This window comes from Xyrauchen texanus, chromosome 28 (assembly GCF_025860055.1).
Source record: "Xyrauchen texanus isolate HMW12.3.18 chromosome 28, RBS_HiC_50CHRs, whole genome shotgun sequence".
Taxonomy (NCBI): domain Eukaryota; kingdom Metazoa; phylum Chordata; class Actinopteri; order Cypriniformes; family Catostomidae; genus Xyrauchen; species Xyrauchen texanus.
Window position 1 is genome coordinate 12,784,739 of NC_068303.1, and position 16,184 is coordinate 12,800,922.

At 36.9% G+C, this 16,184-nt stretch overlaps 1 protein-coding gene across 2 annotated transcripts; it reads right to left on the reverse strand.

The window, feature by feature from the left end:
- Positions 1 to 1,413: 1,413 nt before the first annotated feature.
- LOC127622450 (prepronociceptin-like) lies at positions 1,414 to 15,957 on the reverse strand. 2 transcript variants are annotated; one of them, XM_052096558.1, is made up of 3 exons: positions 15,865 to 15,957; positions 9,270 to 9,464; positions 1,414 to 2,298 (listed from the first exon to the last, which is right to left on the reverse strand). In XM_052096558.1, exons 2-3 carry the CDS (start codon positions 9,390 to 9,392, stop codon positions 1,702 to 1,704), a joined length of 720 nt encoding a protein of 239 aa, XP_051952518.1. In that variant the 5' UTR covers positions 9,393 to 9,464; positions 15,865 to 15,957; the 3' UTR covers positions 1,414 to 1,701. The 2 variants fall into 2 exon arrangements, with proteins under 2 accessions (XP_051952518.1, XP_051952519.1); XM_052096559.1 differs by having other exon boundaries at positions 15,855 to 15,951.
- Positions 15,958 to 16,184: the final 227 nt, after the last annotated feature.

Below are 16,184 nucleotides of genomic sequence, written 5' to 3' on the forward strand. Positions count from 1 at the left end.
TCTATTTCTTTTTATAAATTTATTTTGGACGGAATACAATCAGCTATTTTGTGGGGGAAATACAGAATTTGAAAACAGACTGATTTTTCTAGGACGTTTATCCATCTGTGCAAAACAACCACTCTTAGCACGATACAATGTGCAAAGGAAAACTATAAAGCGCTTTTCTCTCAGTCAGGTCAATTAGCGGTTTTAACTACCCCGCACTGTTGGATAGCTCTGCAAACACCGCTTGAGGGGTGACATGTTGTTCCTTTGTCAGCGCTCTCAGAGCAGTTGACGTTAGATGTCTGCCGGGTTGGGTCGGTTTTTAAAGTAAGACTTTTTGTTCGGATTTGTAACTTCTAAAAAAATACAGGCTTTCTTAACTTGTTTCGCCCACGCGTTCTCACTCACAGGTACGCGCGAAAGGATAGTTATGGGCCGTTCACTACGAATGTATTTTTTGCTCGCGTCTGCTCTGTTTACCTTGTTTTACTATGTAAACACGCGCTGGACTAACGTCCATGCCTGCTGCACCGCGTCTCGCTGTTTTTTCAGTGTCTCATAGGACCGGCATATTTTTAGACAAGTCAAAAATAACTTCAGGTCTCAGAAACACGTCGAGACACCTGCGTTCTGTTTTATTCGTTGCGCTTTGTCTTGATTGTTTGTTGCGCAGGTGTCACAATCATTTAACGTTCTGAACATGTTCAGATTGCAAAGAAGTGACTGTTAACAATGTTTAACATTGTTCCAGATTATTCTGCACCAAGCAAAGTTACAGCGCTTGATAAACAGCAATGGTTTCCCCCCTTCTGCTCTAACGTATTACTACTAATGTTGCCTATGATGCTTACATGAAATACAGCCTTTTGCAACATGGTGAACAAAACACTGCAGCGTCAGTGATATAAGAATACAAGCATAAGCTCCAGGTGAAAGTAAAGTAAATAAGACAGGAATATATTACTATTGTATATACAACATATCCTCAAAGTAATAATAATAATACTGTATCAAATTATAATGACAAACTGGACAACAATTCATAATTGTTGGGTTATAATAATGATAAATAACAACTGAATTCCAACATGGTAGCGAGTGTAGTAGGTTTTGCACACCCTATTCATTAAAAAGAGAAAAAAAGAGAGATTTGTAAAAATAAATATTGTAAATATGTTTTTTTATCATTGTGTTGTGGAAAACATGCATTCATTATCTTTAACCAGATTTGTATGTTTCAGTAAACATTTTGAATGTACTTGGCTACAACGTCTGGTAGGATGAATTTAAAATTAGTTTCATTTTTTTAAAGCAAAAATTTCCAAAACGAGGCCCCGGGGTGGTCGGTTGCTTGGGGCCGCCTCAATACCCAAAACAAAAAAACCCGTCCCACTGCTCTCATTTTTAACTGATTCACATGCTCAATTCAAGTTTAACTGCTTTGCCATTTCTTTATTTTTCACAATATGTTGATAGTTGATTTGAAAAGTATTGTTTCTTAAATTAACAATCAGTTGTTCTCATCAGCAACATTTAGCCTAATAATGATTTATGTTAAGAACGGCACCATGGAAATGTCATGAAAAATATTCTCCTTGTTTGGTCATTAAACACAGATTTATCTCGTTCTTGGCTGTGGTGCATGATAGATGGTCACAGTTACTGATGGCTGATGAGCAGTCAAGTTGAGGTGTGAAAAGACCAGAGGCTATACTACACTTCATCCTGTCTTCGGTTTCTGGCAGAGATGCGGCCCGATCGACCTGAGCGGCCCGTCATGCTCAGGTACTGCCTGAGTAATTGACTCACACGTTTCTGGTTGTTCCACTTGCGGGCAGACTTCCGGATCCCTATGAAACCACCATAGCGTTTCTGCAAAGACCTCCCTGAGCTCACCAACTTTCGAAACCCTTGGCGGCCTTTGATAAAGCCTCCGAATCGTTTGGATAAACTGACGGCCGCCTCGCCACTCTTCTCCTCTTCCACATCAACACCATCCTGTTCCTGCTCTGTCCCAGGGTCAAGATCTGGGTCATATGAAATTCCAAGTGTCTGTGAGGTGTCCTCTGAAGGCTGCTGGCTGCGGAGAGCTTGCGCTGCGTGTCGAAACTGTTCCAAAGCCTCTGTATATTCCACACCATTATCATTCTCTATGCTCACCGTGGCCAGAGGCTCCACTTCATTCTCAGAGCGCTTTGATGTTTTCTCCTGCTGTAATGGTAGGGAAAGCTGGTTCAGACCCGCTGCTTGGTAACACAAATCCCAAGTCAAGGCTGGGGATGCCTGGTCCTCACATTCTAAGATACATACCTGAAAACCAACAGATACATTTAAAGAAATAGGGTTATAAACAGGCTTATATACAGTGAATAGCCATTGTAACCCTGAACAACCTTAAAACAAGATAAATGTACTTGAGAGAGCACAATTGTTAATTCAATTTCTTTTTTTTTTCAGAAAATTTAATTACGTTTATTTTTCTTATATCATTGGCAAATCATTTTTCTTTCTTTTCAATTTTTTCTTCTTGTTTTAAGCATAAATCTAGTTTAGTCAGAACCCTTCTATATAGGGGAGCCTTCAAGCCTAGCCTAAATAGCATCACGCTGCAATCCCATATGGGTCTTTTCCACTGTACGGTACAACTCGACTCGCTTTTTTGGAGTTTTCCACTGTGGATAATGCCTGGTACCTAATACTTTTTTAGTACCACCTCGGTCGAGGTTCCAAGCGAGCCGAGCCAATACTATATGTGACGTCAAAATCCTGCAGATCACTGATTGGTCAGGGAGAATCGTCACTGCCAGCGTCACTGGATTTCCGACACGCGACATCAACCCGCTAGTTCTAAAGTTAGTAAAAGTTATCATTTGTTCAAGTGACTTTCGAATTGTGAAAAAAGAAATGGCTGTGCACAAAACCACGCCGTGGTCAATAAGTGTGTATGGAGGTGCAGACGGTTCACTCGTTAGCAATGAGCAAAACAAAAAAGTCTCTGAGGAAGTGTCTCTGCTGTTGGCCGCACACAACTACCAACAGTGTAGGAAAAAGTACAAAAAAAATGTAAAGTGACTACAGAACAATCAAGGAAAAGTGGAAGTGGTTCGACCAAATGGACGCTATCTAAACTGGTGAGCAATGGGAACTATGACGTTCACCCTATAATCCCACCCACACTGAGGCGGCACTAAACTGCAGTGGAAATGCAAGCTCAGAAAACGTGCAGTGGAAAAGTGGCAATAGACATTCTATGGGCGGTACATTGGCGAGGAGACGAGGATGTTTTTTGTTGTTGTTGTCGTTTTTTTATTTTTTATTGGATGTCTGTGGAAGGGATTCCTCTCTCGTCATCCTCCCGAGTTTCGTACATGGTGTCAATTTGAATTTGCACTGCAGCAAGGGATGCTGTTTTGATGAACAGTCAGTTTTGATGATAAATTCAAGGTCTAAAATAAATATTTCACATAATAAATTTGATAACTTTAGCTCTACGTCTGCTACATTCGGTCATGAGATATTGTTGGTCACTGGAGAAGTACATCAATCAGCACATTGTATAAGAATCCTCTGTATTTCAGTGCAAATTGTCACTCTATAAAAATGCTAATAATAATGTTGATATTATTAAAGTTTCTAATGCTTTCCATCATTGAATCCGCTGAGATGCGAGTAAAAAAGCACAAGTGAAAGCACCTTCTTATTTTTTTTATCCCCTTTTCTCCCAATTTGGAATGCCCAATTCCCACTACATATAACACTTTTCCACTGCACGTTATGGTTCGACTTGACTCAACTCTGCTCGCTATACTTTTCTGAGCTTGCTTTTCCACTGCAGTTTAGTGCAGCCTCAACGTGGGTGGGATAATAGGCTGATCGTCATAGTTGCGTCACCCCATCCAGCTCTCGTTGTATCCTCTCCTCGGCTACTAACGAGAGGAACATCTGCTCCTCATTTATTGACCAGGGCGTGGTTTTGCGCACAGCCATTTCATTTTACAATTCGAAGGTTGCTTGAACAAATTATACTGCTATCGCTGTTGCTAACTTTAAAACTAGCGGGTGTCTCAAATCCAGTGATGCTGGTAGTGACGATTTTCTCTGACCAATCAGTGATCTGCAGGGTTTTGACGTCACGTTTAGTATGGCTCGACTCACTTCGAACCTCGACCGAGGTGGTACTAAAAAAAGTATCAGGTACCTGGTATTATCCACAGTGGAAAACCCCCAAAAAGCGAGCAGAGTTGAGTCGAGACGTACTGTGCAGTGCAGTGGAAAAGCCCCGTTAGTAGGTCCTCGTGGTCGCACAGTTACTCACCTTAATCCGGGTGGCAGAGGACAAGACTCTGAGACCGCCAATCCGTGCATTTTATCATGTGGCTCGCTGTGCATGACACTGTGGAGACTCACAGCACATGGAGACTCATGCTACTCTCTGCGATCCACGCACAAATTACCATGTGCCCCATTGAGAGCGAGAACCCCTAATCATGACCACGAGGAGGTTACCCCATGTGACTACCCTCCCTAGCAACCGGGCTAATTTGGTTGCTTAGGAGACCTGGCTGGAGTCACTCAGCACGCCCTGAATTCGAACTCGCGACTCCAGGGGTGGTAGTCAGCGTCAATACTCACTGAGCTTCCACGGCCCCCACAGGCGAAAGCATCTTAAAATAATGTGCATGCACGAAAAGTTGACGAGAGAGGGATCCCTTCTTGACACAACCCTGTTACACTCTCTCCAATATTAAAAATGCGGAGGTTGTTATCATAGTATAGAAGATCTCTGGTTTAGTTTAGTTGTAAAGTATAAAGTATTATCGTGGCAGTGGTGGCTCAGTGGTTGAGGCTCAGGGTTACTGACCAGAAGGTTGGGGGTTCAAGCCCCAGCACCACCAAGATGCCACTGTTGGGCCCTTGAGCAAGGCACTTAACTCCAGGCTGCTCCAGGGGGATTGTCCCTGTAATAACGGCACTGTAAGTTGCTTTGGATAGAAGCGTCTGCCAAATGCATAAATGTAAATCTATGAAAATAGCCTCCTGAAATATATCACTGATCTTTGTGAAATCACTAGACTGGGTAAACCATAGGTATCTAAGCTATAGGTTTCTATGCACCACTATACGTCTGCATCAACACATGATTAATTTAAATTGACAGATACAGTCTGCAAAGTCTATTGTCAGTTCCAATTAACATTTAGATTATCTGATTTTCCATAAGCATTTGGCAATATTTAAGATGATATAAAAAAATCTTCACTTCTAAAACAGGGTTTTCTTCCTGTAGCAACCTTCAAATAAAGTCTTCTACAACTAAATATATAATGGAAAACATATAGAAAATTAGCACCTAGTCAGTCAATTTATTACATGATGAACTGTTTCCACACACACACACACACACACACACACACACACACACACACACACACACACACACACACACACACAAAAAGCAGTTTATGCAGCGGTCGGAGGCTTTCCATTCACTTATATTCAAACCAGCCAAATAAGGCATCTACATATGTATATCTATGGTGTAAACAGCAATCAAAAATCTGTCATTAGGCCACAGTCACATTCTTTGATCGGCCAATGAGAAGACTTTGGTGAGCTTCCTGTAAATCATTTTGCGTGTCCACATATTTTTAGGTTTTGGACATTCGGATTCAGGGCACTTTTTTTTGCTAATTTTGTGTTTGGCAACCCTGAGAAGACGCACTGCTGCTCTTTGGTCTTAACGGTGTCTGTGGGTGAAGAGGTTTTGGAAAGTGTGCATGTCTAATTTAACTGCTCAGTTTCGAGGAAGTCCCAGAAAGGCTAAAGGCCCAAACATACTCTACGCAAGTACTTGAACCTTGCTAATCGCAAGCTCGATTTCACACGCCGTTATTATGTGAAATTTGTCAGCGCTCAATTCATAACGCAACACAAGTTCATGTTGCATTCTCAGCATCGTCGCAAGGGGCGCTAAAGTGGATTTTCTTCTTTCAATCAACAAATGTCATGGCGGAATCTTTTCGAAGAGTGTTGAATTGCCCAATTCACAATGCGCTCTAAATCTTTGTGGTGGCGTAGTGACTCTTTAGGAAACTAGTTTGAAAAGCACCTTATTTTAACCCAGCCTCCGAAGGCAGTATTTCCTAGTTTTAGACACAGCACCAGTTTTGCGAACACGGTTAAAAAAATATTTTGCCCTCTTGTGGTCTGAGGTTTGTAACCACCAGAGCAACTCAAGAGCACAGGTAATGTACAACAGAAGGACCACATTTGCCCGTGCATTGGCCAAGCGTTCACTTCTGCGTTTGCGTACTTGCGTGATGTACGTTTCGGCCTTAAATGCGCTTACAGCACCCTTAATATGTTTCTTTTAACACATTTTTACTTTAAAGTATATTTATCTTATTTTTAAGAATGTTTAGTTATTTTTAGTTGGAAACAAGACACAAATACTGTTGATTATTCTTTTAATTTTTGTGTGTGCAATTTTTATGTTTGTCCCCCTTCTTATGTTAGAGATACCCCCAACTTTTCAAATAATTTATATGGCCTTGGTTACAGACTATGTATATGAAATGTTATGTAGGTGTTGATACAAGAAATAAAATCAAGTAGAATGGGACAAAAAATGTCCTCGTGAATGTGATCAGCAGTGCTCATCTGTATAGAAATGCTGGTTCATTTCACATAATGTGCATATGATGTTCCGTTTGGTACTGTTTGAGGATGACTATCTAGCAGGTGAAGCTGTTTGTCTATTATCCCCCATTTATATGGAGAAAATGGTCTAGCAGCTCATAGCAAAGCCGAAGTGGAACTAAAAGTTGCATGCATGAGAATTAATTGGCCATTGCAAATTAAATGTTGATGGCAAATGACTCTCTGAGACGAATGATCAGAAAGGAGATGAAAAACACAGTACGTTTCAGGACAGTTCAAGGGACAGCTCACACAAAAATGAAAATTGTCATCATTTACTCACCATCATGTTGTTTCAAAAACATATGTTTTTTTTTTTCCTTATGTTAAAAAAAAAGAAAAGATTTTAGTCACAATGTTTGACTCAAAAAAATCATTTTAAGATTTAGGCATTTCAATTTCATAACAAAATTCCATAAAATGTAATTGAGTAATCTTTAATAAAATTTAATATTTCAAGTTTTATTAATTACATTTTGTTCAACATTACACAATTAAATTTGATGGAACTTTGTAATAAAATTGAAATGCGTAAATCTTAAAAATAGGTTGAGATATTTTATTGAGTGTAGCCTCAGTCACCATTCACTTCATTGGTATGGAAAAAAGATGCAATGAAATTGAATGAGGCTGTCAGGCAATACCTATTCTCTGCATCTATTTTTGTGTTCCACAGAAAGTCATATGGGTTAATAACAACACGAGGGTGAGTAAATAATGACAGAATTAGTGTGAACTATTCCTTTAAAGCACATAGAATTTCATGTGCTATATGGAACACACACAAATTTAATATTGTTTGCGACTGTGAATATGTGTCTTTATATGCCAGTGTATGAGTCTGTTGATGAAATTGTAAGGTTTGATACCATTTCGGTGTCACAGCTAGGCAAACCAGCCAAGCCCCCTGGGACCCATCTTCCCACAACAAGAGCGCCCCCACCAAATGTCAATCACTCCTACCCACAGCATCAGCAGCTGACTGAGCCACAGCAGCCAATTATGAGCTGGCATTACCCCAATCACCCCAGTCACAGCTGTTTGTCTGCACAGTCATTAGCAACTTAATTACAGCAAGCAACTTTTAACAAAGTCGAAGTTTCCTCGTAAGATTGCTTATTCTGCTCCTGCTGTAAGAACTCTAACAGACGTCTTTGCTGGATTACAATTATGTATTTCATTTAAAGTTGTAGCAGTTAAATTATACTATTATGGCACAGTCAGTGCATAATATAACAAGAGAATAGGTTCAATAAACATAGTCTCACAACAACTTGTAATAATTCATACAAGATGGCAAAATTGTAAGATATCACACAAGAATTGGTTATTATGAAAAGGCACTATACTTTTATTCCTAAACAGGTAGCTATCCCCCTATCTTTTAAGAAAGAAAATGTCTGTGAACAAATGTGGTTACTCATTACATATTTATGTAGGCTATACAAATGACTGATGTATGTCAATAATCTGCAATGCGTATCACTCGTCTCATTCTAAACCTAGATGTTTTCTTATTTCCGTGGTATGCAAACATAATGTTTCTTTTTAAATTATGATTTGGTTTAGAGATTAAACTGAGAAAAAAATCATAATAACATTGTTTTAGTTTTGTCTATGGGAGTAAAGTCCCCATCAGTCCTAATTCTTATGATTTCACCATCTTACTATTATTATGAATTTTTATGAGGCTGCGTTGGTTCAATAGCTTCTACAACAGGTTCTTGTTAAAGAAAGCACCTTTCATGCATACCAAATAACTGGAACCTAAAATACAGTACAATGTGTATTTCAAGATTCCCTACAAAAGGGATCATGACAGGAGGAATCAAATTTTCCTTGATATTTTGACATATAAGTGGTCATTGTACTATAAAAACATACTGTAAATTTCAAAACTCGAAACTTCCTACTCACTGCAAAAAGAGCATTTGTTCAAACCAAGCTGCAAAAATGATTCATTCTCTACTTCCTCAACATTGTGATGTCACACTGTGGTAGACATTAGCATCTGACCGCCTCCACAACAAGACATCAACACCTACTTTACCTTTAATCACTTCCATAGCCTGCCAAGCAGCGGTGAGCAGTGAGATGGCAAGAGAAGAGCATGTCAGTCATGAGCAGAGAGCCAGTCGTAACAGTGGGCGTGTACTGTCAAGTCTTAAAGTAGAAGCAGCACCAAAACTGTGTTTTTGACAGAGGGTCAGAACGAGGGTGGAAAATTATAATGTTTTACAAATATATGACTGTTTTTTGTGTGAAAAACTTACTTATAAGTAAACCACAAGGAACATATTAAAATAATAAAAAAAAAAGGCCTGTCATGACCCATTTAAAGCATGATTTAAAAGGATAGTTCACCTAAAAGTTAATATTCTGTTGTGATTTACTTACCCTCATGATCACAATTGTAGATCACAAAAGGAAAAACATAAGGGTAAGTAAAACATTTAAGAATTTTCAGTTTGGGGTGAATTATCCCTTTAACAAACATATGTTGTGTTGATTGCAAGAGGCTGTATTCAAACTAGCCAGGCTAATTTTACTCTACTTTTATAGTAGGTATACGTGGCACTCACCAATGTATTAAATGCTTGATGTTCAGGTAGGAGGAGTCCACAGGTTAAACAGTCCCCTTGGCAGTTACTATGACCCGAGACGCACAAGCTTAAGAGTAACAAGTTCCAAAATGGGGTCTTCATGACTTCTTGACAGAATATACACCGGAATAAACAAATCGAGCAGGAAATTAGTCAGAGCAGCCACTGGATTCACTAAATGAAGTAGGGAGAGAAGCAGAAGGTTAAGAATAACATTGGTCACTGTTTTTCACTTTTTAATTTTTATTACATGATACTATCAAACAGTGAGTATAATAACTGTATGATTATCTGAATGTTCCAAACTCATTACATTGGATAAGACAGTGTCTCGTATTTTCATAAAGTAACATAGCAAATTTAAAGTGGTTCCAAGATCAATTTAGAAAATACTCCTGAAACATTTATGAAATATACTATAAATTGGCTGTGCCAGGGATTCTGAAATGAGTCATATTTGATTACATGAATCAGCCATCAATCTGCCTTTTTCACCTTGTTTGTCTTTGTCCAGATTCGTACACTCCTTTATGACTGTAGTACCATTCACAATGACATTCATGTGTTTGGATATGCACATTCAAATCCAAAATGACCTGTTGCTAATCAGCTCTGGTAACACTTTTATTTGACCCTTCTGTTGTCAATCAGCTAAATGAATTCTCGCTAATCCCAGATATTGGGGTTGATAATCAGACATTTTAAAGATAACTCCAGAATTGGGTGCAGTTTCCCCCTAAAGCCAGAGACGTGATGACCATTTGCTGATAAGACCACTTCATGAAAATCACATTCAAGACCAAACATCTGGGACTCAAATTCCCAACATATCTGTAAAATTCACACAAGTGTAACAACAATTAGCTGATTTAAATGAGGTCTTTCATTGGTATTTATCACCACTATACCATTACCATTGGTATACCATAGTAAACTTTGCAAGCCACCATCTGTTTTTTTATCTCCCACACATACTGAAATTCATTAAGGAAACTCATCATAGGCCCTAATTAATATCTGAATTAGCGTGTGGCATAATGAGAAGAAAATGAGTGGGAATGCAGTTCTCGTCAAACTCTGACACACGCACTGCGCCAGCACATTAGTCACGACCGCATTAGGAGAGAAACGCACAACTACACACCTCTAAAAGCTTTCTTTATTGAAAGCCAACAAAAATATTTCAGTGAACTTCAGAGTTGTGATGAAAAGTGGACAATAAAAGCATTCTAAGATTGTCTTATGTCTGATGCGTGAACAAAAATGATAAATAATTATAGCCCCTGATGTGGACATGGTATCCAGAGAACTGAATAAAGAATATCAAAAACCATTACACCAAAAAAAATACCAATCAATTAAATCCCTTGCATCATTAGTACAGTTCAATTTGGAGAAATACTTTTTATGATCATCCCCCGCTATAACCTCTTATTAAAAGTGTTTGTTGGAGATCATGGGAAACATGAAGCAGCTGGAGGGAAAGTAAACGAACCACCAAACACAGCAACTGTCAAGTGCAATACTAATGCTGTGCCTCTGTTGTTATGCGGATAGAAGAATACTGTTTTTAGGTGATATTTTTGACCACTCAGTCACTATTCACTCAGTAAGACTCAGTCAACATTTACCATTTTTACCACAATGAAAGTGAATGGTGACTGATGCTAAAATTCTGCTTTACGTTTTTTGTGTTCCACATAAAGTCATATGGGTTTGGAACAACATGAGGGTGGATAAAGTATGACAGAATTAACATTTTTGGGTGAACTATCTCTTTAACATAGAATCATTTATAGGTCCCTTTAGTCCTATTGTGGTGATACATTTCCTCTTGCACTGTACGCAGCCTTTACCCGCATAAAGTGACTAATATAAGGGAATGTGTCTAATCCGATTAGACCAGTCTGCTCGCCTTCTCCTGCAGCCACCTGATTGTATCACCTCTACAGTAAACACCAAACCCCATTTTCATTCTGTCCCCGCATCATGACTGCTTTAGGAGCACCAGTGCAGAAGACTGGACTGAGTCACCACTACCGTGAAGTCATGCCTGCTGCTTTTCCTGGACCCACTCTGAGTCCTGTAATTTTCCTTTTCCCCCCAAATCAACTATGGCATTAAATGTCAAGAATCAACATAATAATTGCGTTTATTGAAAATAGACAGATATTTTAACTGGTCCACATTTCCACTTAATCGGTTATTGTTTTTTTTACTTTATCTTTATCAGGTTTACCGATAAACTTAGACATAAAGTTAAACTTAAAACAAAGATAAACTTGCATGGTGCAAGGGAATTTTTTTTTTTTCTTCAGTCAACTATATCATGACGTCAGTGTTGGGATTATCCGATTACAAAGTAATTAGTTACTGTTATCTATTTATTTTTTAGTCAAATAAAGTACTGTAATGTGTTACATTTTACATTCTTGTAATCAGATTACAGTTACCTAATTTAAATTAAAGTAATTACTTTTAAGTACATTACTTGTGCTAAAATGATATGTACTGTATAATAAATTTAAAATATGAATTCATATGTACGTCTATTGGCATTTCTGTGACAGCTAAAGGGTGTGCAAAACTGAATGAGGAGGAAACACAGACATTTTGAATTTGAGTGGAAAACAAAAAAAGTGCAGAAAAAGAGTGTAAAAGTGATTTAGTAATAAAATAATTAGTAATGTGATAACGTTTTTAATTAGGTAATCAGTTAAGTAATATGATTACATTTTTGAGAAGTAATTACTCATTTGTAGTGGATTACTTATTTTGGATATTTTATCCAACTCATATCAACAAATAATAATGACCATTGTTCAGAGGTAGACTTATATTTTAAACTGTTATTTACACTTTTCCACTTAATCGGTTATTGGTTGTCAAATATTGTGTTTGCTGATAAAGTAAGATTTGAAACATATGAACTCACAATGCGATTGCAAATCTGCAAATTTGTTCTGTAATTGTTCTCTTTTTTTCAGTCAACTATGTCAATATATGTCAAGAATATAATTACTTTTGCTTAGAGATAAATGGATATTTTTAAGTGGTATTTCCACTTTATCAGTTATTAGTTCATTAAAATCTGGTTTACTGATAAAGTTAAACACAAAGTAAGACTTAAAACAAAGACGAACTGACATGGTGGAAGACAAATTCTGAAATTTGACGTATTTATTATACAAAATATAACTTTTGTTCAGAATGATATTTTAACTGATATTTACACTTTGATTTGTTCTTTAATATCTAGGTTTTAATATAATAGGTTTACTAATAAAGTTAGACTAAAACTTAGGTGAACTCACATAGTGTTTAGGCAAACTGTGCAACTGTGCACTGTCTTAGATTTTATAAGGATAAAATTGGTTGTGAAATGTTTTAATTGAAAAGCATTTGTTACTTTTTGTATTGTAGTGTTTATTGCTAATAAAACAGACTGAATTAATTATTTTGTATATGTACAATATTAGTCTTGTGAAGCAGGCTGTTCACAGTTAGTGAATAATTTGGTAGTTATTACTGTGTCTAAAAGCAGAAAACGATTAAAAACAATCTGTTTTTCATATTGGTTATCAGACACTTTTTGCATTGTACAAAATCTGTGTTAAAAAAAATGTTAACCTAAAATATTTTGTATGTTGTAACATCTAAATGATCTGGTTTGATTCAAGTAAAAAATACATAGTCACACAACAAACACCAACCACTTTTTACAGTGTACAATAATAAAAAAAATTTGTTTGTTGTTTGTTTATAGGAGAAAGGAGAACCCCCCAAATATAATCAATTATTATATTTTGTTTCCCCAATCCTGAATATGTGGTTAGATCCTTGCATCTAGCAATTATAATTTTGCCCTTCGCAATAGTATCATATCAAAATAATAGCGTCTTCTCATTGTCATAACTATTTTTGCTGTGGAAGGAGGTGATTCGCATGGCTACTTTAATTGAGAGAACAACGATTGCCAGAGGGCTATGAATCTGCAGTCCTACTGCAAATGATCATGGTCTTCCTTCCACACACATTGCCTCTTCACTGGCAAAACAGCAGTTAAGACAATAAGAAGAGAATTTACTAAATAGTCAACAGGGAGGAAGCAAGAAGTTTATTTATTTGTTTATTTTTCAAGGACTGATTGGCATGATATTTCATTTACGAAGAAAAATATCCCATAAAATGCCACTGTCACCTTATTTTAAATCAAAACCAAAGATGAAAGTTTCCAAATGAATACATTTTAGAAGGTATGGCTGATATAAGGTCCCACATTTTTCACATTGTTTGTAATTTCAATGTGAAATCAAAATGACTCGGACTTAGAAGTAAGTTGAACTTGAATAAAACACTCACAACGAGCTGTAGAAGCATAGTATAAAAGTTCAATGTATATCATAGTCCACAGTCTCAGAATCCTTGAATTAAGAAATATTCAGGATACTGATATAGGAAGCTACAGATGAAAACCATCTAGAGACACTATAGAGTTATTATCCAAGTTTGGGAACAGCTAACACCCATATGAGATAAAATCCAATTCACAATTATGTCATTGTAATCAATATGAGATTAGGAATGGCAGAGTTGACCTTATACTTATTCTGATCCCTTGCAGCTCATAATTGTGTTTTTCATTGCATCTAATATTGAATAAGTTGCTCGAGCTTAAATTTTGATAATTTGGGAAATCCACAGAGGGCTTTAATTGATTTAATAGATTTACACTTGGCTGTGTAAGAGACTACAACCCTAATTAATAGATGTAAGCAATTATGCATGCAACACTTCTGCTCTAATGGATTTTGGGTTCAAATCAATTTAACATGGCAAAGGTAATTAATCTGAAGGAAAGTAGCCACCTTAATGCAGTGCAAAGTTGAATAATTACACAAAATTACAAGCAGCAGCATTCAGGTTTGAATTCATATCCAAATGAGGATTGTTGAATGACTTTTATAATGGGACATATAATCTGTGCATTTGTAAGACTTATTTAGATGCGATGAATGTCTTGAAGTTGCCTTGAATTTAAATGAATCCACACATACAAGCATGGAGATAATAAAGGAAGCAAATGCTGAGACATAGTGAACACAGGGTATATATAATACAAAGGTCTAATAAATTGGGGAACATGTCAGAGCATCACCTGCACCAGTAATATTGTCACACATAGCCAGAGACCAGCTTACTGATTGGTATAAATAACACTATGTCAGTCCAATATGAGAAATATGATTTTTGTTGAGAAATAATTTAAAGTTAAAAAGATATTTAATATAGATATGATTTTTTTATTTGACTGAATTGTTATTCCCATTAATTGTGTACATCTTTTATCTATCAGCAATTTACATAATTTATGTGTCATCCAACTGTATGTAGGCTACTTGAAATTTCAAGTTTACACACAAATTGAGATTATGCAAATTTTTCATGTGTGTTATTCATATTAAAATGACTGTCACTCTTTTTATATTAATATGATGTACACCAAATAAAATTGCCACAGTGCTGAAAGTTAATATTTGTGCCTTTTACATTCATGAAGAATGCATGGATTAAAGGTGATTCAGAAAACTGTGCAACCCCCATGTACTACATATTTACATATATTACAATTATGCATTTCAGTATTCTTGTTTTGATTGTTATTTAAATTAGTTGTGGTTTCAGTAGCATCAGTATGGCAATTGTTGCTATTCCGCGTAGGCAGCAATTACACAAAGTGTTGGAATAAAAATATGTGTAGAAAATGCTTTGTTATTATGTATTTGATTAAAGGGTGTCTCTGAGGACAACGTTGCATTATGTATAGTTTAATTACAGCTGAAGAAAATCACTGCATATCTATGAAATTAGAAATTATTTGAGATTTGAAATCACTTTGCCTCTCTCTGCAGTGTTGAATCCCATCGCAACCACTGAGGTGTCTGTGATCAAAGCCAATAGGGGTTTAAAATTGAACAAATGTGACTTTAGTCTACAATGTTTTATGCACTCTCAGTATCAAGTGGACTCAGAATTTTGAGGGAGCCCATATTAATTCACCTCTAAAACCAACACAATCAAGCATATTATATTCTGTTTTATTCTAATAAAGAACTATCTTATGAAAAAAGAGATAAAACCTTTTGACCAAACTTTACAAGCAACAAAATGTATGCAGAGTTTGTTATGTCATTTGGTGCAGCTTTTACGTTAGCTGATTGAAAACAATGATGATTCATGGGAAAAGGACATGAGTAATGGAAAATAAATAGATATTTAAAGAGCAGCACCAATCATTAAAACATCACCCAGGGACCATGAACCTTACCACATTAATGTTAGCTCAATTAATACACCCACATTATTAAAACAATAGGTTGTCACTACTGAACAGCATTTTACTTAAACAAATATAAAGGATAATTAATAGACTAGCACTTTTACAAGTGGAACAAATCAACAAACAAAAAGCAATGAAACGACACAACAATATAGGCGTAATCAGCAACCTGTCACTGTGAAATTAGATTAAATGAAATATTTCAAGAAAGGAATCACTGTCACCTTCTGTTACCTGCAGTCTGTGATAGAGGTTAAACTCGATCTCTCTCTCACTTTCAGTCCCTGAAGTGTGGCAGTTATGTCCAATCTTTAGCTTCAAGGTTTGTTCAACTGCTTGCCTGCTCCCTCTCTCTCCCCTCTTATAACAACACACCCCTTCCTCTTGTTCAGCTCCCCCACCCCAGTGTATGTGGTTGGGGCTACACCAAGGGGTGGTATTACGCACAACCTGGACAGCCATACAACCCTTAATCAACGCTGACATACAGACATTACCAACGTCACCTGTTCTCCACCCCAAAAGTAATGACCTAGGTCATGTAGGCTAAAAAT

What these genes read in the sequence shown, in the direction of transcription:
- LOC127622450 (XM_052096558.1), bottom strand. Translation starts at nt 9,392, where the DNA reads ATGAAGACCCCATTTTGGAACTTGTTACTCTTAAGCTTGTGCGTCTCG. An exon ending in ATCAAGCATTTAATACATTG is followed by an intron (nt 2,299 to 9,269) that starts GTGAGTGCCACG and finishes GTTGGTTTTCAG; the next exon opens with GTATGTATCTTAGAATGTGA.